The sequence below is a fragment of the Erinaceus europaeus genome, chromosome 5, assembly GCF_950295315.1.
Source record: "Erinaceus europaeus chromosome 5, mEriEur2.1, whole genome shotgun sequence".
NCBI lineage: Eukaryota > Metazoa > Chordata > Mammalia > Eulipotyphla > Erinaceidae > Erinaceus > Erinaceus europaeus.
Genome location: NC_080166.1, coordinates 46,481,097 through 46,508,376, shown reverse-complemented (window position 1 = coordinate 46,508,376; position 27,280 = coordinate 46,481,097). Strand labels below are relative to the sequence as shown.

General features: G+C 38.4%; 1 protein-coding gene across 5 annotated transcripts; it reads right to left on the bottom strand.

The window, feature by feature from the left end:
• Positions 1 to 1,023: 1,023 nt before the first annotated feature.
• On the bottom strand, positions 1,024 to 27,240 carry CENPK (centromere protein K). 5 transcript variants are annotated; one of them, XM_007523479.3, is made up of 10 exons: positions 27,118 to 27,227; positions 23,564 to 23,716; positions 19,011 to 19,067; positions 17,168 to 17,240; positions 10,984 to 11,030; positions 9,384 to 9,466; positions 8,673 to 8,771; positions 8,236 to 8,362; positions 4,409 to 4,459; positions 1,024 to 2,022 (listed from the first exon to the last, which is right to left on the bottom strand). In XM_007523479.3, the coding sequence occupies exons 2-10, from the start codon at positions 23,693 to 23,695 to the stop codon at positions 1,864 to 1,866; spliced, it is 828 nt and encodes a 275-aa protein (XP_007523541.2). In that variant the 5' UTR covers positions 23,696 to 23,716; positions 27,118 to 27,227; the 3' UTR covers positions 1,024 to 1,863. The 5 variants fall into 5 exon arrangements, with proteins under 5 accessions (XP_007523541.2, XP_060047263.1, XP_060047262.1 ...); XM_060191280.1 differs by lacking the exons at positions 1,024 to 2,022; positions 27,118 to 27,227 and adding exons at positions 2,035 to 3,310; positions 18,545 to 18,626 and having other exon boundaries at positions 23,564 to 23,641; XM_060191277.1 differs by lacking the exon at positions 1,024 to 2,022 and adding an exon at positions 2,074 to 3,310 and having other exon boundaries at positions 27,118 to 27,239.
• Between the last annotated feature and the right edge of the window lie 40 nt (positions 27,241 to 27,280).

Sequence of the window (27,280 nt, the reverse complement as noted above, 5' to 3'; positions counted from 1 at the left end):
GCAATCCCAGTGAGATTAAAATGGATAAATGAGGGAGTCCGGCGGTAGCGCAGTGGGTTAAGCGCACGTGGCACAAAGCACAAGGACCAGAGTAAGGGTCCCAGTTCCAGCCCCCCATGCTCCCCACCTGCAGGGGAGTCGCTTCACAGGCCGTGAAGCAGATCTGCAGGTGTCTTTCTCTCGCGCTCTGTCTTCTCCTCTCTATCCTAACAATGACGTCAGTAACAACAATAATAACTACAACAATAAAAAACAAGGACAACAAAAGGGAATACAAAAATTTTTTAAATGGATAAATTATATATATATATATTTGTAAACTACCCTGAAAACTGCACAACGTACTTCTGTGAGTGCTTACACAGGTTCATGCCTGAATGGCCCAGAAATTCTCTAGCTTAGCTTCAATGTAATACTGAATAAGCCCTATGATATCTTGATATTTGTAAGTTTATTTATTTTGACCTTTCAAAAACTATATTTGAATTCCAGTCAACTTAGCTGAAGTTCTTTGTGTTATTGGTTGTACATTTGATTCTTTTAATGTTTTCCTTTTTAAAAAAAAATTATTTTATTATTTATTCCCTTTTGTTGCCCTTGTTTTATTGTTGTGATTATTGTTGTTGTTGTTGATGATGTCGTCGTTGTTGGATAGGACAGAGAGAAATGGAGAGAGGAGGGGAAGACAGAGAGAGGGAGAGAAAGACAGACACCTGCAGATCTGCTTCACCACCTGTGAAGAGACCCCCCACCCCCACCCCCCCCCACACACCCCCCACCCCCGCCTGCAGGTGGGGAGCCGGGGGCTCAAACCGGGATCCTTATGCTGGTCCTTGAGCTTTGCGCCACCTACGCTTAACCCGCTACTGCCTGTCTCCCTCTTTAATGTTTTTATTTGAGATGTGAGTAAAAAAAAATAATATTTAAGTTTTACCAATAACAAAATATTGGATTGTATAGTTTTTGCAGTCTTTTTTAACTTAATGACACATAAATAAATAAATAAATAAATCACAAGTTAGGAATGTTTAGATGAGTTTTATTGACAGAAATGTTACAAGGTTTAACAAAATTTGTGAACACAATTTTTTAACATAATCAAAAGTGATTTAATATTTGATGTCACTTGTTATGTAATGCACACTAAAGTATAACTTTCACCCATTGGCTTGTATATTCTGACTTTCAATAAACACAGAACTAAGGCAATGTACATAGAGCAGAGCTGATGCATCAAATTAGTTACTACATCAACTTTAAAACCATGTGCAAATGAGCTGGCCAAATGTAAAGTAGACTAGCAGACGGAACTAAAATATGTATTTTAAAACTGCCATAAATATTAAAAAAGATTTCACATCACATTAGCAATACTGTATCAAAGAATCTTGTAGAAAGTTCTATAATGATCAAGCCTAAAATATTTTATTTGCTTTCCTGTCCACACATTTTAAAACACCAAAGTACTAATAGAATGAGAAAGGAACATTTTAAATTACATTTTTATTTATATATTAGACAGAGACAGAGAGAAATTGAGAGGGGAGGAGGAGATAAAGAAGGGAAGAGACAGAGAGACCCTGCAGCCTTGGTTTACCACTTGTGAAGCTTTCCCCCTGTAGGTGGGGCTTGAACCTGCATTCTTGAGTACTGTAATGAGTGTGTTTAATCAGGTGCACCACCACATGGCCCCGAGAAAGGTACATTTTTAAGTGAATAAAAAATGGTAGCATCTCATTTAAAGGATAAAAATAAGCTTGCATGCCTTGCAAATAACGTTCTTCATGCAGTAATCCTGAACATTTGTATTATGACCTTGAATAAGATATTCCTTAAGTAGTCTTTAAAAAAGAGACTATATTTTTACTGATGGAAAGCTTCTAATCTTATTCTGGTTGGATCTTCTGGATGTCTCAAGGCAATTCCATTACGTAAGAGCAGTTCAATATAAGGTGGCCAAAAAGAATCTCTAATTTTGACATATGGGTCATGTGGAACATCAAACAGTCTATTTAAAAGAATCTAGAAAAAATATAAAGTATATCTTTAGAAAAAACTTAATGTAGCTGAAACACACAATGAAGCTATATACCAATGAGTGACATTTCCCCTCTTTAAATAACTATTAATTTAATAGTTTTTTTTCTTCTTTATTTTTTAAATATTTATTTATTTTCCCTTGTTTTTTCATTGTTTTTGTAGTTATTATTGTTGTTGTCATTGTTAGACAGGACAGACAGAAATAGAGAGAGGAGGGGAAGACAGAGGGGGAGAGAAAGCCACCTGCAGACCTTTCTCTCTTCCATAAAATAATATTTTTAAAGGTTCTAACTTCAAATATAAAATATATTTGAATTGTTTTAAAAAGCAATAATATAGTATGTTAAGATGGCTCTTAGATAAAAATACATTTTCAAATCCAGTGCACAAAATTATAACAAAAAAAGTTTTCTTACCACTGGGTAGTGGTGCACCTGATTGAGTGCATAAGGACCCAGGTTCGAGCCTCTGGTCCTTACCTGCAAGGGGTAAAGCTTTGCAAGGGTGAGCAGTGTTGCAGGTGTCTCTCTGTCTCTTCCCCTCTCTACTACCCCATCCCTCTCAATTTCTGGCTGTCTCTATCCAATAAATAAATAAAGATAATAAAATTTTTTTTAAAAAGTTTTCCAAAAAGACTTCTGATTTGAAAAAGGAAAACAGATGATTAAATATCCTACTCCTTCTAGATTGTTTCAGCTATCTCTTACCCAATTTGCAATGAACTGTAAAATCAAGCTCTTGTAAAGCATTTAATATATTTTATAAATTGGTTGAAGCTCTAATACATTTTTTAAAGGTTCAGAGATATTTTATTTTTAAAAATTTATTTTAAGGGGCCAGGTGGTAGTGCAGGTGGTTAAATGTACAAGGACTCAGGTCTCTACCTGCAAGGGGATAGTTTCATGCGTGGTGAAGCAGGGCTGCAGGTCTCTCTCGATTTCCCTCTCTATATCCCCTTCTCTCAATTCCTCTGTCTCTATCGAAGAATAAATAAGCAAATAAACAAATAAACAAATAAGTAACTTTAATGAAGGGGCCAAGTGATGGTGCACCTGGTTAAGTATACATATTACCAAGCACAAGGACCCAGGTTCAATTCTGCATCACCACCTGCAGGTGTCTGTCTCTCCACCTCTCTCGATTTCTCTGTTTTATCCAACAACAACGACAGCAATAATAACAACAAAAACAGTAAACAAGGGCAACAAAAGAGAAAAGTGGCCTCCAGGAGCAGTGGATTTGTAGTGTAGGCACCAAGTCCCAGTGATAACTCTGGAAAAAGTAAATAAAGTAAAAAAATAAAATAAAATAAAAAAGTAAATAAAGTTTTAATAAAAAATTATTTTAATGAGAAAGAGATAGCACTGTTCAACTCTGATCTATAGGGGAGCAAGGAACTGAAACTTCAGAGCCTCAGGCATGGAAGTCTGTCTCCACTGACCTTATCAAAGGTATTTGTTAAAGAAAAAAGAAAGAAAAATAAAAAGAAAAAACAGAGCTGGCAACATAGCTTATTTGCTTTGCCATATGCATGAGTCAGGTTCAAGCCCAGCCCCTACTGCACTGAAGGAAGCTTTGGGTCTGTGGTCTCCTTTACTCTCTCTGTCTCTATCTTAAAATAAATAATTAAATAATTGAAAAAGCCAAGCAGAAAAAGTTGGAATTATTTTGTCCTTACATTTGGAAAAACAAACTGCACAAATCTCTGCAACTTTGGCAAAAGAAGCCTTAACCTCACGTATGTATTTTAGAACATTTAAAAGTTGTCAACTAAAGATCTTGTTGATGTAACAGCATAAGCTGTCACTGGATAAACATTAAACATTTACTTAAGGTAATAATCTTAAGAATATGATTAAGAAGGAGTCGGGCGATAGCACAGTGGGTTAAGTGCAGGTGGTGCAAAGCGCAAGGACCGGTGTAAGGATCCCGGACCTGGCTCCCCACCTTCAGGGAAGTCGCTTCACAAGCGGTGAAGCAGGTCTGCAGGTGTCTGTCTTTCTCTCCCCCTCTCTGTCTTCCCCTCCTCTCTCCATTTCTCTCTGTCCTGTCCAACAGCAACGACAACAACAACAACAACACTAATAACTACAACAAGGGCAACAAAAGGGAATGAATAAATAAATATTTTTTAAAAAGAATATGATTAAGAGTAAGATTAAAATTTTAGAAATAAAATTAAGAAGAGTCAAATTTCAGGATTCTTTTAAAAATATTTTCTAGTGCTGTACAGAGAATAGTTTTATACTAAAATTATCATAAAGAAATTTAGAAAATATTGAGAACTAAAGCAGTATTTTTAAGTCTGTGTACATCGTATACACCAAAGATACCTTCAAGGCAAAAACAACTAAATAAAAACACCTACCTCCAAAATCTCATGCAGTGTTATCAGATGTTCAGTTGTTTCTTTGTTTTTCTTTGAGAAACAAGTAACATAAATTAACACTTAAATTCTTCCAACAGCAAAATACTAGGTTTTTCGCAAAAATTAAAAAAAAGAAAATCAGCATTTCTTAATTGCAATGGGATAAGGTATTCTAAGACCAAAAATAAACTTTTATTTTTACAGTTCCAGGGTCTTGTACATGTCTAATTTCACTGTTTGGGGATACACTTTCACCCTTTGTATTTTAGAGGGAGAGAGAGAAAGAACAGCATTGCAACTTCTTCTGGTGCTGTGACATTCCCATATGGTGCTCAGAATCAAGTCTATCAAGTGTCGGAATCAAGTCTATCAAGCTACCTTCGGTGCCCCCAACATGTCTAACTATGTGATTTTAAAAAGAATTCTGAAAGTGAGTCAATTGCTCAAGTGAAATAGATTTATAAAAATATAATAGAATGTGAAATTGTATCCCTAAGAACATCTCCTCAGTTATATCAAAGCATAGTTGAAACGACTGGTAATGCAATCTCTTCCAATTAGTAAAGATATAATTTAAACTGTGTACAAATACATGATATGCATATTATACACTTATAAAATAAAGTCTAACATTCTAACATCTCAATATTGAAAATTTATTTATTTATTGGATAAAGACAGCCAGAAATCAAGAGGGGAAGAAGTGATAGGGAGAGAGACAGATAGACACCTGCAACACTACTTTCCCCCTGCAAGTGGGGACCAGGAGCTCAAACGCAGATTCTTGCGCTCAAGCAGGTGTGCCACCACCTGGCCCCATAAATTTCTAGTGGGTATAGCCAAGGACAAAAAAAACTTGCTTCTGAGGAAGCTTATTCATCTTTCTATAATTCTTGACATTTCCTCATATTAACTCAATTTACTGGTTCTTTTTTTCCCTCAGAATGATAGAGAATAAATCTCACCCCAATCCCATTCAATAAATCCTCAAAGGCTGGGAAGATAGCACAATGGTTATGCAAAAGGTTTTTCATACCTGAGATACCAAAGGTTCCAGGTTCAATCCCTAGCACTACTATAAGACAGAACTAAGTAGTATGCTGGGGGCGAGGGATGGGGATGGGGGACAGGCGCCGGGACACAAACAAACAAAAAAACTCTCCAAAGATTCGAGGAAAGTAATTATAAACCTGTAGCATCCTCCACCTTAGTACTATTCAGTCCTTTAGGTATTTTCCATAAGCTATTAACTTACAGTCCATCAATACTAAGCATCCTGTCTGGATGGGTACTCATTTATGTTTGTTTTTTGTTTTTTTTTTTAGTCCAGCATCCACAATGATGTAGGTGTGATTCAACACACAAGGAAGACTCAGGAGTAGGGACCAAGATAGTCTAATAGGAAGAGATGACATTTACTGTCTGTGGAGACCAGAGCAAAACTAGAGTAAAATTTGAACTGAATGACTCAGTTCAGAAACCTCTCTAAAACACAGATGAAAAAAAATAAATAAGTCAATTTAAAATTTCCCATAATCGGTCAATGAGGAATATCAAAGGAGACCACCTAGGACCGCAACACAAGACAGGACTAGAACTACTTTAGGAACCCACCAAATCACCACAGCATCCAGAGACCACAACTCTGCGCAGACTGCCAGCTCCACCCAGCTGAGAAACTTCTCTAAAGAACAAGGAATATCAAAGATCACTTGAGACTGCAACAAGACGAGACTGTGACTACTTTGGGAACCCATCAAGTCACCAGTGAGTGCAAACACGTGTGGCTTGTGGACAGAGAGGAGCCTAAGGAGAGACTCCTGGGGCTAAAGCCCGTATCTACTCCTGAGTGACTGGTAACAGTCTGGCAGTTTGCCAGATGAGGAACCACCTCCAGTCTGTTTTACCAACAAAAAGACTGTTGAAGGAAGGAGAGGCCTCCCCTAAGACTCACCAAACACAACTGTGAGTCTCCATTTGCTAAAACGCAGATGAAGACTTTCCATAGTAAAGAATAAAAGTGAAGAAGTGTCTAAGTGGAGATGACAAAGAGGTCCTCCTCACAGTCAGTAAGAAGCGTCAACGTGGAACAGCAGGGTGTGAGTGAGAAGTGCTGTCTAAAGCACCAAAATTCAACCTGAGGAACAGGGTGTGGGGCAGCTTCAAACCCCGACAGCCCAATACTTTGACTCCACACTTTCAACATTATTGTGGGAAGCAAGAAACTAAAGGATGTAAAAGCGTTGGCGTTTCTGGTAGATGCTATTTTAGCCAGCCCCAGTCACCGTTCTGAAAGCAGAACAGCAGACACCAACTTCCATACCATCAGTTTTTAAGGGCAAACACCTGAGGTAGAAGCTTTCCCAGGAATTCCAATAGTGTCCCTCCAGGAAAGTATTTGATCAACAAGGGCACATTTGGGAAGCTTAACTGGAAGAAAGTACCTGGAAAGGGCTCACCCACCAGGACTTGGAAGAACTGCCATTCCAGTGGCCCAGCACACCACACCTCAGCATGGCAATTCTAGAGGCCTTGCCTTATTGATGAGGACCTCAAAACAGAAGAATAACTGGATAAGGGGCACTGACAACATCTGCCAAAGCCCTACCCACAGTGCATTTGAAGCGCTGGGACTACTAGTAGTGGAGCAACTCTAACAGACTGTCTGCTTTATGGAATGCCGGGAAATGAGGCTGCCTTCATAGCAGCCTCAGCTGGCGGGTACCCACGCAACACCTCAGTATATCCCACAGAAAATGCACTTACCTCTCTTGGGAAGCCCTTCTCCAGTAGCCCAATAGTGGGAAACAGTCTACAAATACCATACTTGCCAGAATTTCCTCCCTTACTAGTTCAGCAAGTCCTCCGCACTTCAGCAAAGTGGCCACCTATCCAGCCCCACCTAATCTCCAAACTGGGCACTGACAGCCCAAGTACCATGACAAGTGGGCCACCACAGTCCTGGTACAGGTCCTTGGCTCATCCCCCCAAGAACATTCATACTCAATGAGAAAATTCAATGGAGGAATCACTTGCACAAAAGGATCAAGAGAAAAAAATCACAAAATACCCCAAATACCACAGAGATACCTAAGCATTCATAACGAAGATTTCAAAGCAACAATCCTACAGATGTTCATCAGAATATGGTTCAAGGAAAATTAATTTTAAAAAACTGAAGTATAAGAGCTTAAGGGATGTCCAAACAGAAAGCAAAGAAACAAAGTGGCTGGCCTGAAAAAATAAAAGGTACCAACATTAGAATGACATAAGCTAAAAGCTGAATCATTAGGTTTGAAGATAAACTAGAGGAATCCAAAAATCAAACAGACAAGAAGAAAAAAAAACTCTGGAAACCAGTGAAATAGAGATTAAAGTACGAAGAGAAACAATATTTGAACCATAGGAACCTAGAAAGAGGAAAACTCATTTTAAATTTGGAATAGATCAAACCTCTTATTCTACCAGTGGAAAACTTAGTTGGTAGGCACCAAGTGGTACTCTAAGAAAGGGGGAACAGTGCCCTCTCCTAAAAGAAAAATAATGAAAAGGTTGGCCGGGGGGGCAGTGGTTTGGAGTTGCCTTGTTTATTCGTCTTTCTCTCTGTCTCTGTTTCCCTCTACCTGAAATAGCTGGCCTGAAATGGAAAGCCTCAGTTAAGGACACACACACACACAAAAAAATCTAGCAAATCCTGTATTATCAAACAACTAACTTGCATCTAATTTTTCAATAACTTAAATCATGATAATGGAATATTTCTGTACATGTTTGAAATATATTAATAAACATATAAAAAAGGAAAACACAGATGTCTTTAAACTTACCTTTTTCTTTTTAGCATTTCTGTCAGGCAAAGGAAAATGGTCTTCTAGAAATTCACCCATGGTAATTAAGAGTTTCTTTCTATATTCTTTTATATCATGCAACTTAGTTTTAAGTTCACTGATGACTCTAGTAAATTTTTAAACAAGAAAAAGAAATATTTGTCTGATAACATACATAAATCTATGTAACTGGTTACAAATAAAATTGATCAAACTACATTTTTTTCAGACCAAGTAACTAGGTTTATGAAAATAATGTCATTTTTGTAAGATGCAGGGGAATAAAGGTATAGCCATGTATAAGCCATTCCTAATTCAAACAGTTGAAAAAAGTCAGGGTGAGACTCATAATCTGATAAAATTTACACCTTTTCACCCATCTATTTCAATTATTGCAAATAATACTTTCTATTTTAAAAATCTAGAACACAAAATACCTTGACTCAGAAAAGGTCACAATCTGCTCTTTCATTTTGTTATGTAGTGCATTAAGAGATTCCATTATCTGCTGCTGTTCACGTAACCACTGCTGCTCCCTACAAACACAAAACACAAATGACAGCCACATAAAACATCATACTAATGAAGCATTGGGCAGTAGTGCAGCAGGTTAAGCACAGGTGGCGCAAAGTGCAAGGACCAGCACCAGGATCCCAGTTCGAGTCCCCGGCTCCCCACCTGCAGGGGAGTCTCTTCATAGGCGGTGAAGCAGGTCTGCAGGTGTCTGTTTTTTTCTCCCCTTCTCTGTCTTCCCCTCCTCTTTTCATTTCTCTCTGTCCTATCCAACAATGACGACATCAATAACAACAATAATAACTACAACAATAAAACAACAAGGGCAACAATGATTAGCTGTAAATCTAACACAATACAGCTTTCTGAGAGAGACAGGCTGGGAGTATGGATCGACTTGTCAACACCCATGTTCAGCAGTGAAGCAATTACAGAATCCAGACATTCCACCTTCTGCACTCCATAATGACCATACTCCCATACTCCCACAGGTTTAAAGAACAGGGAAGCTACCAGGGGAGGGGATGCGATACGGAGCTCTGGTAATAAGAATTGTACCCCTCTTATCCTATGATCTTGTCAGTATTTCCATCATATAAATAACTACATTTAAATATATACAGAGATATAGATACCTTTCCAGGTCTTCCTTTAACTTTTCATTCTTTGATTGAACAGTAGATAGCACCAGTTCAAGATCATGTTTCAATTTTGTGAACTAAAAAAAAAAATTCAAATTAATTGCTTAGCCATTAGTCTAATAATTAAATATACTTATTATTATGTATATATTATTCCAAGATACACAGTCATACATTTATAAAAATATCACAGCAGAAAGCCTTTGAAAAGAGAGCAAGTGGTTAAGTTCTGCAAGTAAACCACTGTTAAATAAAAAACAAAAATGTAAGAGATTTAGAGACTATATTTTAACTTCATATTAAAGGGTAAATTAATAGAAAGTTTTCAGTAACCAGGCAGATTAGATCTCTTTTCTAAATACATTGGTGGTATGTTAACACATATTTGGAGAAGTGTGAAGTGCTTTTAAAACATATGTTCTAAGCGCAGGTGGCGCAAAGCACAAGGACCGGCATAAGGATCCCGGTTCGAACCCCGGCTCCCCACCTGCAGGGGAGTCGCTTCACAAGCGGTGAAGCAGGTCTGCAGGTGTCTAGCTTTCTCTCCTCCTCTCTGTCTTCCCCTCCTCTCTCCATTTCTCTCTGTCCTATCCAACAACAAATGACACCACCAGCAACAATAATAACTACAACAAGGGCAACAAAAGGGGAAAAAGAAAAACCTCCAGGAGCAGTGGATTCATGGTGCAGGCACCGAGCCCCAGCAATAACCCTGGAGGCAAAAAAAATTCAAATCTTTAAAAAATGCTGTTCAATAAAATATAACTGAAATAGAAAATTATTTCAAGGGCTGAGTGGTGGTACACCTAGCTAAGCGCACATTAGTATACAAGGACCCAGGTTTGAGCCCCCAGTTCCCACCTGCAGGGGGAAAGCTTCATAAGTAGTAAAACAGTCATGCAGGTCTTTCTATTCCACTCCCTCTCTATCACCCCCTACCCTTTTGATTTCTGGCTGTCTCCATCCAATAAATAAGTTAACTAATTTTTTAAAAATTATTTTACTTTTTTTTTTTTAACCTGAGCACTGTTCAGCTCTGGCTTATGGTGGTGCAGGGGATAGAACTTGGGACTTTGGAGCCTCAGGCATGACAGTCTCTCTACATAACTATTATCCTATCTACCATACACCCAAAATTATTTCAGAAAGGTGGTTTAGCAGTATAGTTTTCTATCTGTAATGTCACAGGCTCAGTCCTAGCCTTGATCTCTTTCAATCTTTGTGAATTAAGTTAAAATGTATAAAACTAAGTGCAGGACACCAAAGTAAAAACCCTGGGTGAGGGTGGATGTTCTGCTTCACGGGGTGGGGATGGAGAGGGGAGAATGGGATGGGACATAGTCTTTTGGTGGTGGGAATAGTGTTTATGTACACTCCTATTAATTTGTAGTGTAAATATAAAAAAAGAAGAAAAAACTAAGTGTATAGATAAATAGAAAAATAGCATGACTGAACAGGCTTAGTAGATGATACATAGACATCATACTGTATCTCACATGATTAAATCATTGCAAATAAGTCTCTTGCGTTACTTTGAAAAGAAAAATAAATGTACACATTATTCGGAATTACTATAAATCATTAGCTGACTCACCTGCTCTTTTCCCAGTGATACCAGAATTTCTTCACTGAGTGGAATTACTACAAAAACAAAAGTATACATCTGCTGAGTAAAAATCTTAAAAATTAGGAATTTATATTCTTAAGTATAGAATATATAGAAATCCATTTAACGTTATTGAATTATCTACTTGAATAAGGTCACAATGATAAAATGATGTGATTTATCACATTTTTAAATTAAATTTAAAAAAAAAAACAGAACAAAACTTAAAAGAAACTGGAATTCAAGTGAACACCAGAACAGCGGAATCTGAAAAAAAAAAAAAATTGAAGGTAAAAAGACTGAAACTTTCTCAAATACTGTCAGATACTTGAAATTCACATATTCAAGAACTTGAGTGAATATCAAATAGGGAAATAAGGAAATGAGTGCCAAGACATGTAAAATTTAAACTTCTTATAGTAAGAGACAAAGTATTGAAAACAAGCAGGGAAAAATGACTTTTAGAAGAAAGTAATGCAACTATAAAGAGAACACATTTCTCACCAGTAACCTAGAAAGAAGCAAAAACAAGAGACACAAAAGCTTACCAATATTCTGCTTTACTAGAGATTGGGAGAAACAGAGTCAGGCAGAGGAAAAAGTAACAACACTGGCCCTTCCTCCCTGACCACCACCTCCACCATCCTTGCAGCTCGACTTGTTTTTGTTGCTCTCATGATTACAGGGACTGAACCTAAGACCTCAGGCACGCAAGGCAGTCAGTCACTCTACTACTAAGCCACCTTCCCAGTTCCGCGGTACCATGAGCAATACTGCGTCCTACCTTTAACTCAAAAGTTAAGTTTTTCACTCCCCTTGGAGGGCGTGGGGGTGAGGAAAAAGCAGAGAAAGTGGGAGAGACAGATACAGAGGGGATCGACCATAGCACCACTCCAACACCTGTGAAGTTCTTCCACTGCTGTCCTCGGCACTCCCATGTGTGCTGAGGCTGAAACCTAGAGCCTCACAGGCGAGGCGGGTGGCATATTCTATGGAGTCAGCTATGCCCCACCCCTGCTCCACCACTTCCATGTCCTATTTGTTTTTGTCTTTCTTGCTTTCCATTTTTCATCTCAGGATTGCATTAGCTGCGAGAGTCCTTTAATGATTCCCAAGTTTGTTTTTTCATTTCTTTAAAATGTGTCATTGAAATTTTGATTGAAATTACATTAAATCTATGCATTATATCTTGGTAAAAAAATGAACACCTAAGCTATATTAGTATTCCTCATCTATGTATATGAAATATTTTCCTCTCTCTTAATATCATGTTCCATGTCTTTTCCATGTATCTTGGAGTTGTTTCTATTTTAACATCATTTTCTTTTATTTTTATTATTTATTCCTTTTTGTTGCCCTTTTTGTTTTATTGTTGTAGTTATTATTGTTGTTGTTGGATGGGACAGAGAAAAATGGAGAGAGGAGGGGAAGACAGAGTGGAGTAGAACAAGATAGACACCTGCAGACCTGCTTCACCGCCTGTGAAGCGACTCCCCTGCAGGTGGGGAGCCGGGGGCTCAAACCGGGAACCTTACGCCGGTCCTTGCGCTTTGCGCCCCACGTGCGCTTAACTACCCAACTCCCTTTTTTTTGTTTTTTTTTAAATATCTTTTTTTTTAATATTTATTTTATTTATTTATTCCCTTTTGTTGCCCTTGTTGTTTTATTGTTGTAGCTATTATTGTTGTCGTTGTTGGATAGGACAGAGAGAAATGGAGAGAGGAGGGGAAGACAGAGAGGAGGAAAGAAAGAGAGACACCTGCAGACCTGCTTCACCGCCTGTGAAGCGACGCCCCTGCAGGTGGGGAGCCGGGGTTCGAACCATGATCCTTATGCCGGTCCTTGTGCTTTGCGCCACCTGCGCTTAACCCGCTGCGCTACAGCCCGACTCCCTTTTTGGTTTTTTAATACAGGTCTTTTATCTTTCATGAACTGTTGTCTTTAATTCTTTCTTTTCTTTTTACCAGAGCACTGCTTAGCTCTGTCTTATCGTGGTGCCGGGGACGGAACCTGGGACTTAGGAGCCTCAGGTATGAGAGTGTCTTTGTATAATCATTATGCTATCTACCCCAGCCCTTCTTTAATTCTTTCTTTAGACTTAATGTGATAGATTTTTTTCCCCCTGCTTCATTGGGGTTTCTGCTTGTGTGGTTCTGCTGAGCCCAGTACTCTTTCTCTCTCCCTTTCTGTTTCTCTGAAATAAGAGAGGGAGAGAGCTATAGAGATACCACAGTATGACATACCACTGAAGTTTCCTCTTCATGGTGCTCCCATGTGACTGTCGAGGACTAGAACCTAGGTCCTTGTACATGGTAAAGTACACAGTCTACTTGGTAAGCCATTTCCCAGCCCCACTAGGAAATATTTATATACTGATTTTGTAACCAATCATTTTAAAGCATTATTTGATATTTCTAATAGTTATAGAGTTTTTCAAGTTTTCATTAAATAGCATGATGTCACCACAAATAATGACAGCTTTACTTTTTTTATTAGTGAGTTAATAGTGGTTTACATCATTATAAAATTATAGGGTATATTTCCACACTGCACTTACCACAAAAGTTCTATACTCCCACCTTCCCCCAAAGATAATCACCATAGTTTTCACAAAGTCTTAGAGACAGCTTTTTTTTTTCAAATTCATGTGTTCATAAATTCTCCATATTATTCTCTCCTCCTACCTTTCTCATCAATAAGCAAAATCTTATATATAAAGAAAACTGAGAAATTTTACATATGCACCAATGACTCTATTTACTGTAAACCATTAATCCCCCAATAAAATATATACGTTAAAAAGGAAAGGTATAGGGAGTCAGGCAGTAGCGCACCAGGTTAAGCACAGGTGGCGCGAAGCGCAAGGACCAGCAAAAGGATCCCGGTTCAAGCCCCGGGTTCCCCACCTGCAGGGAAGTCGCTTCACAGGAGGTGAGGCAGGTCTGCAGGTGTCTATTTTTCTCTCCCCCTCTATCTTCCCCTCCTCTTTCCATTTCTCTCTGTCCTATCCAACAATGACATCAATAACAACAATAATAACTACAACAATAAAACAACAAGGGTAACAAAAGAATAAATAAAAATTAAAAAAAAAAGGAAAGGTATATATGTAGTAAATGTAAGGAAAGGAAAATAAATTCCTAATACTTGAGTTGTATAGTTAATTCATGGTAATAGTAACATTTACATATTGTTTTGGAGTTAACATTCAACACTTTCACAACCAATATATTTTTTTCCTCATAATAAAAAAAAAATACCTGTGATGCATATATAGAACCTTTCTATTATAAGAAGTTACCAAAAGGCAGATAGGTGCACTATCAAATATTTCTATCCTTTGATATTAAGTCAACAAATATATATATATATTTAAAAAGTGCACTCTACAGGGTTTGCTACCACCTGATCCTGCCTACTATATAAAATTGTTTTTTCTCTTTTTCTTTTCATTTTGATACTGCAATGAGCTATATGCTATATTTTTCATATATTTTTCCTTTTATTTGCCACCAGTTACCCCTGGGGATTGAAGGCTGCACATGATCCCACCTTTTCTGTTGGCCATTTATTTTTCCCATTTTTCTTTCTGATGTAAAGAGAGATGAACAGAGAAAAGCTTATGTAGTGTTGCAGAATATAAAATGTCAATTATCCAAAAATGTGTCTTTAAAAAGTTAACTAATGGAGGTCTTCAGTGAGTCCTATTCCAATGTGACTAGTAACCTTATACAGAGATGAGGACATATGAGAAAAGACAGCAATCTTAGAAACAAGAAGAAAGTACTCAGAAGAATCCAAACCTGTCAACATTCTGATTTTGAACTTTTGCACTTTGCACCACCTGCACTTAACCTGCTGCGCTACCACTTGACTCGCTGATTTTGAACTTTTATCATCAAAAAAAGAATTTGTTATTTAACCAACCTAGGTCATGGTACTTTGTTGTGGCAATACTAGTAAACTTATGTGCAAGTCACTATATAGATTTAAAACATAAAAACAGGAGCAGGAACTATAATGCATATAGGAAAGTGAATAGAACTGAGCACAATCCTCGAAAGAACAAGCACTTAAAATTAAATGTTTCTAGGCTGTATGAAAAAACTGGGGAAAAAATACTGGATATTGGCATGACTACAGTAATGAAAACTAAAAATTTTAGAAAACTAAAAATGCAAATAAAATTGTCAAATTAGGAAATGGAGGAGTGTGACCTGGGAGGTGACAGTGGTGAGAGCACTGAACTTGCAAGAATGAGGCCAGAAGTTTGATGTCTGGCATCTCATGTGCCAGAGAGATGCTTTCATTCTTTCTTCCCCTCCCCCAATCCTTCATAAGTAAATCAATAAATAAATGATTCAACAAACAAACAAATAAAAAGAAACTGGAGAGAGAAGACTCCAAGGAAGTGGAATACTGAAATAAATCTCAAGATGGGAGTAAAGTCAGTGAAATAGCTCATTTGGATAGTATCCTGCTTCAACATGTGCTGAACCTAGGTTTGAGGCTAGCCCTCACAGTGAGGGAAGCTTCAGTGCCGTGTTCTCTTTCATTCTCTCTGCCAGATTGGGGGGTGGGGGGGGACCCAGGAGGTGGCACAGCAAAAAAAGTCTCCAGCACCACATATGCCAAATGATACTCTGGTCGTTCCTCTCTTTATTTCTCTTTTAAATAAATAAGTAAATAAATCTTTAAAACAAAAAGCAAACAAAAAAAAAGCAAGAAAGAAAGGAAAGGAAAGAGAAGAACAGGATAAAGGAGGAGACACATATGAAAGCACAGAAACCCAGGGGCCTGGGCAGTACACACACAATTGAGTGCACATGTTATAAGCAAGGACCTGGGTTTAAACCCCCAGTCCCCAACTGTGGGTGAGAAGCTTCATGGTGGTGAAGCAGTGTTGCGGGTGTCTCTTTACCTATTCCCCTCCCCTTTTCCCTCTCAATTTTTCTGTTCATAACCAACAAATAAATATATTTTAAAAAATCAAATATAGGGAGTCGGGCGGTGGCGCAGTAGGTTAAGCGCACGTGGCGCAAAGCGCAGGTACCGGCGTAAGGATCCCGGTTCGAGCCCCCGGCTCCCCACCTGCCTGGGAGTCGCTTCACGGGCGGTGAAGCAGGTCTGTAGGTGTCTATCTTTCTCTCCCCTCTCTCTCTGTCTTCCCCTCCTCTCTCCATTTCTCTCTGTCCTATCCAACAACAAAGCAACGTCAACAATGGCAATAATAACTGCAACGAGGCTGCAATAACTAGGGCAACAAAAAGGGGGAAAATGGCCTCCAGGAGCGGTGGATTCATGGTGCAGGCACCGAGCCCAGCAATAACCCTGGAGGAAAAATAAATAAATAAATAAATAAATAAATAAATAAATAAATATGGTATTAAAAAAGCACCCCTTTTTTTTTAATCAACTAAGGCAAAAAAAAAAAGTTACTTCAGTTGCGAAAAAATTTTGTAAAATAACTTGGTAAAAAAATAATGAGAGGGTGTTGGGTTTCCAGTGCATGATAGTGAAGAGGAACCTGGGTCAGTGGTGGTAATTGGGGTGCAGATACCTATCACAGGGAAGGAAGAGACTGTGACAACAACTGTCCTATGAATCATCATTTTTCCAGTAGAATGATAAAACTATATAGATGTATCCAAATGGCTGGTGGGGGGGGGTGGTGGTGGTGATTTATAGCTACAATTGAACCTATGATAGTGTATATGAATATAAAATGATGGCTAATAAGTCCTTCATAACTGCAGTCGCTAGTCTAATGTGAGACATGCCCATCTATAATAAAAAGCACAACATGCTTAAAAAAGAAAAATCAAGTATATTCCTAACCACAATGGGATTTAGTCAATTTCAGAAAGGCAAAACAGTGAAATCTTTTTGTAGGGGCTGGATGGCGGCACACCTGGTGGAGTGCACATGTTACAATGTACAAGGACCTGGGTTCAAAGCCCTAGTCCCCATCTGTAGGGGGAAAGCTTCACAAGTGGTGAAGCAGTGATGCAGGTGTTCTCTTCCTACCTCTCCCTTCCCTTTTGATTTCTGGCTGTTTTCACCCAATAAATAAAGATAATTAAAAAAAAAAATTTTTAAGCTTTTGTGACCAATAAATTAATTTATCATTAGTTAATTTATAAAATTACAAACTTAAAAACAAAATTCTTACTTTCAGGAGTTTCGTTCTGCCATTGACTGAGCTCAGCAGTCAAGCATTTTGCTTGCATAATTAGTAATGATAGCTATGAAAATATAAGATAAAGCCATTAATATAGAAAACTCACAGATATTCATAGATAAAAATATAGACATTGTTCATACTAGTTCTTAAAAGTAACAGAAAACATAATGGCCACCTAACTATAGATAGTACTAATCCAAGCAGAATTCTGCTTTAAAACATACATATTATGCTCATAATAATGAAATATTAAAGCATGGCAATCTGGCATCATCATTTAACTTAAAATAAAAGAACCTAAGTATATTAAATTTATAACTGAAATAAGTAATTCTTTAAGAAAATAATGTTAATTCTAGCCAACAAATTCACTTTCAAGATGTTCCTTTTTCTTTCTTATCCCTTTCCAGAAGAACTTGTTTTCAAATGAGTATCTACAGATGACTTTAAATACATAGATGGAGACAATTTAAAGTTTCCACAAGTCACACACACAAAACAAGAGCTTATAAATTGAGAATCCTTTTAGCTAAGAATATATTAGGATAAATAATAAAATAATAAGGAGTTGAACAGTAGCGCAGTGGGTTAAGCGCACGTGGCGCAAAGCTCAAGGACCGGCATAAGGTTCCTGGTTCTAGCCCCCGGCTCCCCACCTGCAGGGGAGTCTCTTCACAAGTGGTGAAGCAGGCGGGAAGGTGTCTATCTTTCTCTCTGTCTTCCCCTCCTCTCTCTATTTCTCTCTGTCCTATCCAACAAAAATAACTACAACAATAAAACAAGGGCAACAAAAGGGAATATTTTAAAAAATTAAAGAAAACTTAAAAAAATAATAACAATAATGTAACAACAGTATTTCTAAAGTAATTTAAACATAAAACTTAGAGAAACCAGCATTTCCTCACTTCTTGCTTCAGAAAATGTGAACTTTAATTTTGAAAATTTGCAATTACTAACTAAGCAAGGAAAGTTAGCAAGGCAAATCTGACTCTATTCTTAGGAAAGGTCGGCTGCAGGCTGGAAATATAACTCAGTTGTTATAACGAAATGCCTTACATGTATGAGGTCAGGAATTTAATCCCCAGTATCAAATCAAATCACACACACAAAAGACGCAATTGCAAGTTTCCCTTTGGATGGCATGAGGGATTGTGATTTTTAGGTGGCTCCTCTCAACCTAACAAGGGTGACTCACTCTGCCTGGATTGCTTTTGTAGTGAATGTAATGTATGCTAAACACCTGCTTTCTTTTAGGAGTTTGATATTTTGGAGCCTGCTAGACAGGGGGGTGCTTCTGTGACTAAGACCCATAAAAAGCCTTGGTCAGGGTCTTGCCATTCAAAGGATGGCACAATATACAAATACCATGGTGTGAGAAGAAGTTGCTGTGTTGTAGTATCTCCTGCTGTTTCACTCATCCTCTTGAGCTATCCTCCTCTGTATCTATCTGAACGAAAAAGTGGCCCAGGAGTGGTATATGAGCAAGAGACCAGCTTGAAAAATAAATAAATAACTGCAGCTACCATCTATAACATAAAGTAAGACAGTCTTGTTCTAACCTTTTGTAAGGTATCATAACAGCATTCAGTGAGTAACTTATTCAACAGTTTCATGTACAAATATTATAGCATAAAAACAATATTTTAATAACTTATTCAAAATGTTTTGAGACATTTTTAACTATGAAATCTCTACTTCTTTCACCAAAGGCTAGAGAATTTTCCCACTGAGTAATACACGTATTAACAAAGCTATTATGTAGACGTACACTTCTTATTCAAAACACAATGAAATCTATTTATGATTTTAAGAAGGAAAAAAAAATTCATACCTGAGCATTTGAATCAGTAAGGGTCTCAGTTCCAACAAGAGATAATTTATTCTGACACTTGATTTAAAAAAATAAATAAAAACAAGTCAATTACTGCAACCCACAGATAATTCACTGTCTCAATTTATACCAGTCACTTTAATAATTCACTAAAATAATGCAAAAATGTCTGATGTATGAATTTGTTTAAATTCCTCACTTTCTAAAGAAGTAGATAAGGAAGGCAGTCAAATATGTCCCAATGTGAATATATAAAAAATCAAAAGGAGGGGTCAGGCAGTGGCACACCTGGTTGAGGTTACAATATGCAAGGACAAGGGTTCACGCCCCACCTTCACAGTGGTAAAGTAATAATGCAGGTGTCTCTCTCTCTCTCTCACTCCCCTCTCAACTTCTGTCTCTAAAAATTAAAAAATCAAATAAGTTAATGTTTTTTTAAAAGCAGAAGGATAGAAGGAAGATGAAGAAGATATAGGATAAAAGAGAATGAAGAAATGAGCATAAGAAATAAGCAAAAAGAACAAAGTTGGATAGCTAGGATGAATTAGAAGCTAGGTTAGGGAAAAGAGGATTTAAGAAACTAAGAGGGAATATACTATTTAAAAAATACTATAAGAAAATAGTAAAAAAAAGAAAACTCAAAGCTACTAGAAGTAGCTCAGAGGGGGCAAGGACCTGGGTTCAAGCCCCCGTTTCCCATCTGTGGAGGAGACACTTTCTGAACAGTGAAGCAGGTCTGCAGGTGTGTATCTTTCCCTCTCCCTATCTCTCCTTTCCCCTCAATTTCTCTCTGTCCTATCAAAACAGAAAGAAAGAAAGAAAGAAAGAAAGAAAGAAAGAAAGAAAGAAAGAAAGAAAAAAAAAGGAGGAGGCAGAGGAGGAAAAGCGGCTTAGAGGCTAGACCACAGGACTTCCATATGTAAGGCTTTGAGTTCAGTCTCCAGCACAAGATATATGGGAAGAATGTTCTGGTTCTCTTTCTTGCTCATAAGATAAATAACTAATTTTGAAACTCTATTAATAGTAACTAATATCTGAAAGGTAAATATAGATAATTAAAATTTTATTCGTACTTTTAAAACGTTTAATAGTCTAAAAGAACTGGAGTGACTTTTAAATGCAAGTTTCTATGCTGAAAAACATATCAAAAGCAAATAAATAAGGATTATATAGGGAGGGGGAGTTCCCAGGGGCTTGCAGATCTGGTATTCAATAGTCCCTAACTGAACTGAAGTGGTAGTGGTGTGCAGACACCTAACATGGAGAGAGAAGAAATTATACTCGTGGGAGTCGGGCAGTAGGGCACCGGGTTAAGCGCACGTGGTGCAAAGCGCAAGGACCAGCATAAGGAATCTGGTTCAAGCCCCCAGCTCACCATCTGCAGGGGAGTCGCTTCACAGGCGGTGAAGCAGGTCTGCAGGTGTCTATCTTTCTCTCCCCCAAAATGTCTTCTCCTCACTTCATTTCTCTCTGTCCTATCCAACAGCGACGACATCAATAACAACAACAATAAAACAAGGGCAACAAAAGGGAATAAATATTTTAAAAAATAAAAAATAAAAAGAAATTAATACTCGTGACAACCATCTTGTAAAAACATGATTTCACTAATAAAATGGTAAGAATTAGTAAAAATTGGGAGTCGGGCTGTAGCGCAGCGGGTTAAGCGCAGGTGGCGCAAAGCACAAGGACCGGCATAAGGATCCCGGTTCGAACCCCAGCTTCCCACCTGCAGGGGAGTCGCTTCACAGGTGGTGAAGCAGGTCCGCAGGTGTCTATCTTTCTCTCCTCCTCTCTGTCTTCCCCTCCTCTCTCCATTTCTCTGTCCTATCCAACAACGACAACAACAATAATAACTACAACAATAAAACAACAAGGGCAACAAAAGGGAATAAATAAAATAAATATTTAAAAAAAAGAATTAGTAAAAATTGATAAATTATCAACTTAAAATACAAAAAATAATAAAATTAAGATTACATAAACATGCTGGGAATAATATTAACAATATTAAATACCAAGGATTTGTATATATAAAAAAATTGAAGGAAAATACTCACTAATCTGCCCAAATCTAAAACTTAACTGGGAAGACTGAATACAACAACAACAAAAGTCTGTGGCCTAGAGTACCATGTGCTGTGTTAAGCAGAATACATTTTGGGAAAGATTCTATAATGTAATAGAAGAGATTCTATCTCACTAACTCAGAAGATAAACATGAATTTTTTTTTCCTTGCTGCCAGGGCTTTTCTGGGACTTTGTACCTGCAGTATTCCATAACTGTGGTAGACATTTTTATTGTATGGTGATGAGAGGCAAAGTGGGAGAAAGAGACACAGAAGAGACACTATGGGTGAGGGTAGATAGCATGGTTATGCAAAGAGACTCTCATACCTGAGGTTCCAAAGTCCCAGGTTCAATCCTGACCCACCATAAGCCAGAGCTAAGCAGTGCTCAGATAAAAATTAAAAATAAGTAAGTAAAAAAGAAAGAAATAGAGAAGAGACACTGTAGTGTTGCCTTGCCATTCATAAAGCTTCCCCTTTACCCCTGGTGCTCCCATACGGTGGCCTGGGGCTCAAACTTGGTTCCTTGAACATGATGAAGTGTGCACTCTACCAGGTAGCCATCTCCCAGCCTCGTGTCTATGCATTTGAAACTCAACATTACCTAAATTAGCTGTTTTCACGCAAACTCCAGTTATGTCTTCTTCTCGTTTCCGTATTTCACAATTTTAAAGAATAACTCAATCACCCAATAACCAAAACCAGAACCTCAAAGTATCCATAATTCTCCCATTTCACTATAATCTCAAAGTTCTTTTGGTTCGTTTTACCTCTGAATTTATGGGTTTTTTTGTTTGTTTTTGACACCTGCAGACCTGCTTCACCGCCTGTGAAGCGACTCCCCTGCAGGTGGGGAGCCAAGGGCTCCAACCCGGAGCCTTACGCCGGTCCTTGCGCTTTGAATCCATGTTTCTATTCGCAATGAAAGAACTGAGTGCTTGCATACTTCTAACCAGGACTACTAGTAAAGTCTCCATGAAATTTTATGCTTATAGTATTGTACCAAACTACCTGTACAAGCTCACATTGAAAGTACTTCTCCAAGCTTACTTAAGCCATAGCCTTTTAAAATTTATTATCATTTTTATTAGTGAATTACTAATGGTTTATAAAATTGTAAGATTACCCGTGTATATATTCACAACACACTCACCACCAAAGGTCTATACTAATCCGTAACCATTACAGTTCTCAGAAAGTCTGTGAATTTAAAATATAATATTCTGAGAGTTCTTTTAATCTTTATATACTTTGTTCTGCTTTCTTAGCTTCTCCCACGTTAACAAGCTAACCTCACATTTCCCCTTAGAAATCAATTCAGTTGGGGGTCGGGCGGTGGCGCAGTGGGTTAAGCGCATGTGGCGCAAAGCGCAGGGACCGGCATCCCGGTTCCAGCACCCGGCTCCCCACCTGCAGGAGAGTCGCTTCACAGGTGGTGAAGCAGGTCTGCAGATGTCTATCTTTCTCTCCCCCTCTCTGTCTTCCCCTCCTCTCTCCAGTTCTCTCTGTTCTATCTAACAACGAACAACATCAACAATGGCAATAATAACCACAACGAGGCTGCAACAAAAAAGGGGGAAAACATGGCCTCCAGGAGCGGTGGATTCATGGTGCAGGCACCGAGCCCAGCAATAACCCTGGAGGAAAGAAAAAAAAAATCAATTCAGTTACTCTTTTAAAAGAGATTCTTAAGGGATCGAGTGGTAGTGTACCTGGTTGAGCACGCATGTTACAATGCACAAGGGCCCTGGTTCAAACCCCTGCTTCCCACCAGCTGGGGGAAGCTTCACAAGTGGTGAAGATGTGCTGTAACTGCCTCTGCCTCTCTTTTCTTCCATCTTGCCTTTCTGTATCTCAATTTCTCTATCTCTACTCAATAATAAGTAAATATATATTTAAAAGATATTCCTGAGCCAGTCAATCGAGACTTAATATTCCTTAGTCACTGCATTTCTGCCATAACACATCGTATACTGTTTATATGACTCGTTTCCATTAAATGACCCTCTCCTGTAGAGCACTGACTGCCAAATTTTTCCTTTCTTTTTTTTTAAGTATTTATTTATTCCCTTTTGTTACCCTTGTTGTTTTATTGTTGTAGTTACTACTGTTGTGGTTATTAATGTTGTTGTTGTTGGATAGGACAGAGATATGGAGAAAGGAGGGGAAGACAGAGAGGGGGAGAGAAAGATAGACACCTGCAGACCTGCTTCACTGCCTGTGAAGCGACTCCGCTGCAGGTGGGGAGCCAGAAGCTCAACCTGGATCTTTATGGGCTTTGCACCACGTGCCCTTAACCTGCTGCGCTACCGACCGACTCCCCAAACTTTTCCTTTCTATAGTCTGCACAGAATAATTTCCTGAATGAATACCTATAGGCCTACAACTATAAATATAATAGTTTTTGGAAATGGTACAATTCTTTCTACTAATAAAATTGAATTAACACTGATCAATATACGACTTTTATCTCTTGACACTTACTTCTTCCATATCTTTCCACATCTCTTCACATTCTTTAAAAAGTTCTTCTTCAGCATTTTGATTATTTTCCACTTCTGTAGTACTATCTGGATCTAGATCTTGTTGATCTAGATGTTGTTGACTCATTGACATGTGTCTTACAATTTTCTTGGCCTTATACAGAAAAATATAGTAAAATACATTTACTCGTTTGACAGTATTTGCTGAATACATACAACCTGCCAATTACTCACCTAGGAACTAAAGATGTGGTACTGAAAACAACTGGCAAAAATCTTCTATATGGAGCTTACATTACACTTAAGGAAAAGAGATAATAAACTAAAGATACACTCACATACGTTCAGTAAGTAGTATGTCAAATGACTTATAAATGACACAGAGAAAAGCAAGACAGAAAAAAAAAGGGATGGCAAGGTCTGGGACAATATAATTTGACACAGAGTGGTCATATATGTCAAATGAGCAAAAGCATAAAGGAAATAAGTAAGTGAAACATGGAGATATGGGGAGATAGACTCCAGGTTAAGGGAATTTCAAATAGAAAGATTTTGGGTCAGGAATATGACCGTTGTGTTATTAGAACATTAATTAAGTGGTTGGAGAATTTCGAACAGAAAAATAACATGATTTTAATATTTTTTAATATTTTTTAATATTTATTTTCCCTTTCGTTGCCCTTGTTGTTTAACATTGTTGTGGTTATTGATATCGTTGTTGTTGGATAGGACACAGAGAGAAATGGAGAGAGAAGGGCAAGATAGAGAGGGGGAGAGAAAGATAGACACCTGAAGACCTACTTCACCGCTTGTGAAGAGACTCCCTGCAGGTGGGGAGCCGGGGGCTCAAACCAGGATCCTTATGCTGGTCCTTGAGTTTTGCACCATGTGCACTTAACCTGCGGCACCACCGCACAATTGCCAATTTGAACGTTTTAACAGTATAACTCTGGTTAATTACAGTCAATAAGGATGTAAGCAAGATTACATTTTAGAAAGTTACTGCAATATGATGGGAAGAGATAGTATAGGGGCTATATAAATGTCTTTCAGAGGGCTGGGCAGTAGCACACCCAGTTATGAGCACATCGTACTAAATGCAAGAACCCGCATAAGGATCTGGGTTTGAGCCTCCAACTCCCCACCTGCAGTGGGGACACTACACAAACGGTGAGCAGGCCAGCGGGTGTCTTTCTCTCTTCCTATCCTCTCAATTTCTCTCTGTCCTATCCAATAAGATGAAAACAAAAAAAAAAGAGAGAGAGAAATGGCCACAGGGAGCAGTGGATTTGTAGTGCTGGCATGGAGCCCCAGTGATAACCCTGGAGGTGAGAAAAAAAAAATTTTTTAAAGCTTTTCATGCCTGCAAATGTAAATGTACCAGATTCAATCCCTAGCACCATCATAAGCTGGAGTTTAGAAGTGGTCTGGGAAATAAATAAATAAATAAATAATAATGATAATAAAAGTTTTTGGGTTGTGTGTGGTGCACGGGGTTGAGAGCACGTTGCAAGGTGCAAAGACTGGGATTTGTGATAAAACTTTGCTGGTGGTGGTGAGGCAGTGTTGCAGGTGTCTCTCTCTCTCTATCACCCTTTTCCCTTTTGATTTCTGGCTGTTTCTACCCAGCAAATAAAATAATAGTAATAACAGATATAGTAATAATAGATGTCTAAGTTAGATATTGACCAGGATAATAATGAGGCAGTAGAAAATGTCTGATTATGAACATATTTTTAACACGGGATGAACAGAATTTCCTAACAGATTACTGATAAGAGTATTAAAGAGTCAATTATTACTGAAAAGATTTGGAACCAAGCAACTAGAAAGGCAGACTGGCCAGTTACTGAGAGTCAGGAAGACATGGAATGTGCTGACTAAAAACTCAGGCTCAAAGTAGTTATTAATGGAACTACTAATATACATTCATGGAACTGAAGGAAATCTTTGGGCGAGAGAAATAAATGAGTCATCACCACATAGAGATGTAATGCCACGGGGCTGAGGGAGATCAGAAAAAGCATGAGTGCACATATAGAAATGAGACGAGTTCCAGGTCTCAAGATGGAAGAAATGAACAAAGAACCACCACACGGTTTAAGAAACATTCAGTTGCGCAGGGGTAGAGAGCATAATGGTTATGCAGAGACTCTCATGCCTGAGGCTCTGAAGGCCCAGGTTCGACCCCCTGTACCACCATAAGCCAGAGCTGAGCGCTGCTCTGGTAATGAAATGAAATAAAATAAAATAAAATAAAATAATCAAGGGAATCGGGTGGTTAGCGCAGTGGATTAAGCGTACATGGCACAAAGCACAAGGACCGGCGTAAGGATCCCAGTTCGAGACCCTGACTCCCCACCTGCAGGGGAATCGCTTCACAGGCGGTGAAGCAGGTCTGTGTTTCTCTCCCCCTGTCTTCCCCTCCTGTCTCCATTTCTCTCTGTCCTATCCAACAACAATGACATCAATAATAACTACAAGGGCAACAAAAGAGAATACATAAATATTTAATAAATAGTTTTTAAAAAGAATTTTTTCAAAAAGAAGCATTCAATTAAATCAGAGGAAAGTCAAGATCATGATAGCTGAAATCCAAGAGAAGAATTTAAAAAGAAGTTAATATGGTAAAATGTGTGTTTTTAAACCACAATAAAACATTTTTTGTCTTTCAGAGACTTGAAGTCCAGAAAGTCACTAAGAGATGAATGGAGAGCTCAGGCAAGGCTCCCACACTCACAAACAGTAAAAAGCTTCCGACAGTTTGTGAAGGAATATAGACACACAGGGTGGAAGACAAAACTGGAGCTCTTGAAGGTCTTATTCTGCCTCCTCCTTTTGATTTTTAAACACTTAAGTCTAAAATTAATTATTTTTTATTGAGGTAAGGTTATTTTAAATGACTGTAGTTTCAGGGGTACAATTCCACATTTCCTCACAACAGATGTGCACACACCTCACCCAATACCAAAATGCCATTATAGGGAACTGTGAAGACAACTCCCTTTCAACCCCTTTCCGACTTCCCCTTTAATGTCTTAGATTTGCTGAAAATGACCTCGGCTTTATTTAAGTCTGATCCTGTATTTTTCTTTTGCTTTACTTTTTTTTTTAAATTTATTTATAATGGAGGGGCCGGGTGGTGGCGAACCTGGTTGAGCGTACATGCTACAGTGCGCAAGGACCCGGCTCGAGCCCCAGGTCCCCACCTGCAGGGGGAAAGCTTTGCGAGTGGTGAAGCAGGATTGCAGGTGTCTTTCTGTCTCTCTCCCTCTCTAGCTTCCCTCCTCCTCTCAATTTCTGGCTGTTTCTATCCAATAAATAAATAAAAATAATAAAAATAAAATAAGAGATTAAAAAATTTATTTATCATGGAAATATTGACAAGACCATAGGATAGGAGGGGTGCAATTTCCACCATCAGCGGTCTGTATCCCATCCCCTCCATTGAAAACGTCCCTGTTCTTTATCTGCTTTACTTCTTGCCATATGCGCTTAACCCACTGCGCCAACGCTCGGCTCCCTCTGCTTTCCTTCTTAAACCGCACTTCTTACCTCCACAAAGGTAGACAGACTTGAACTCCGCTTGGCCGGAAGTAGCTCTGGCTTTCGTGCCCCGGACCTCCGCGCGCGCTGCTTGTTGATTGGGTCGTTACCTTCTCCCCAACCAATCGCGAAACTCGCTCGGCCGCTGACGCTAAGGCTGCGCCATTCCTTT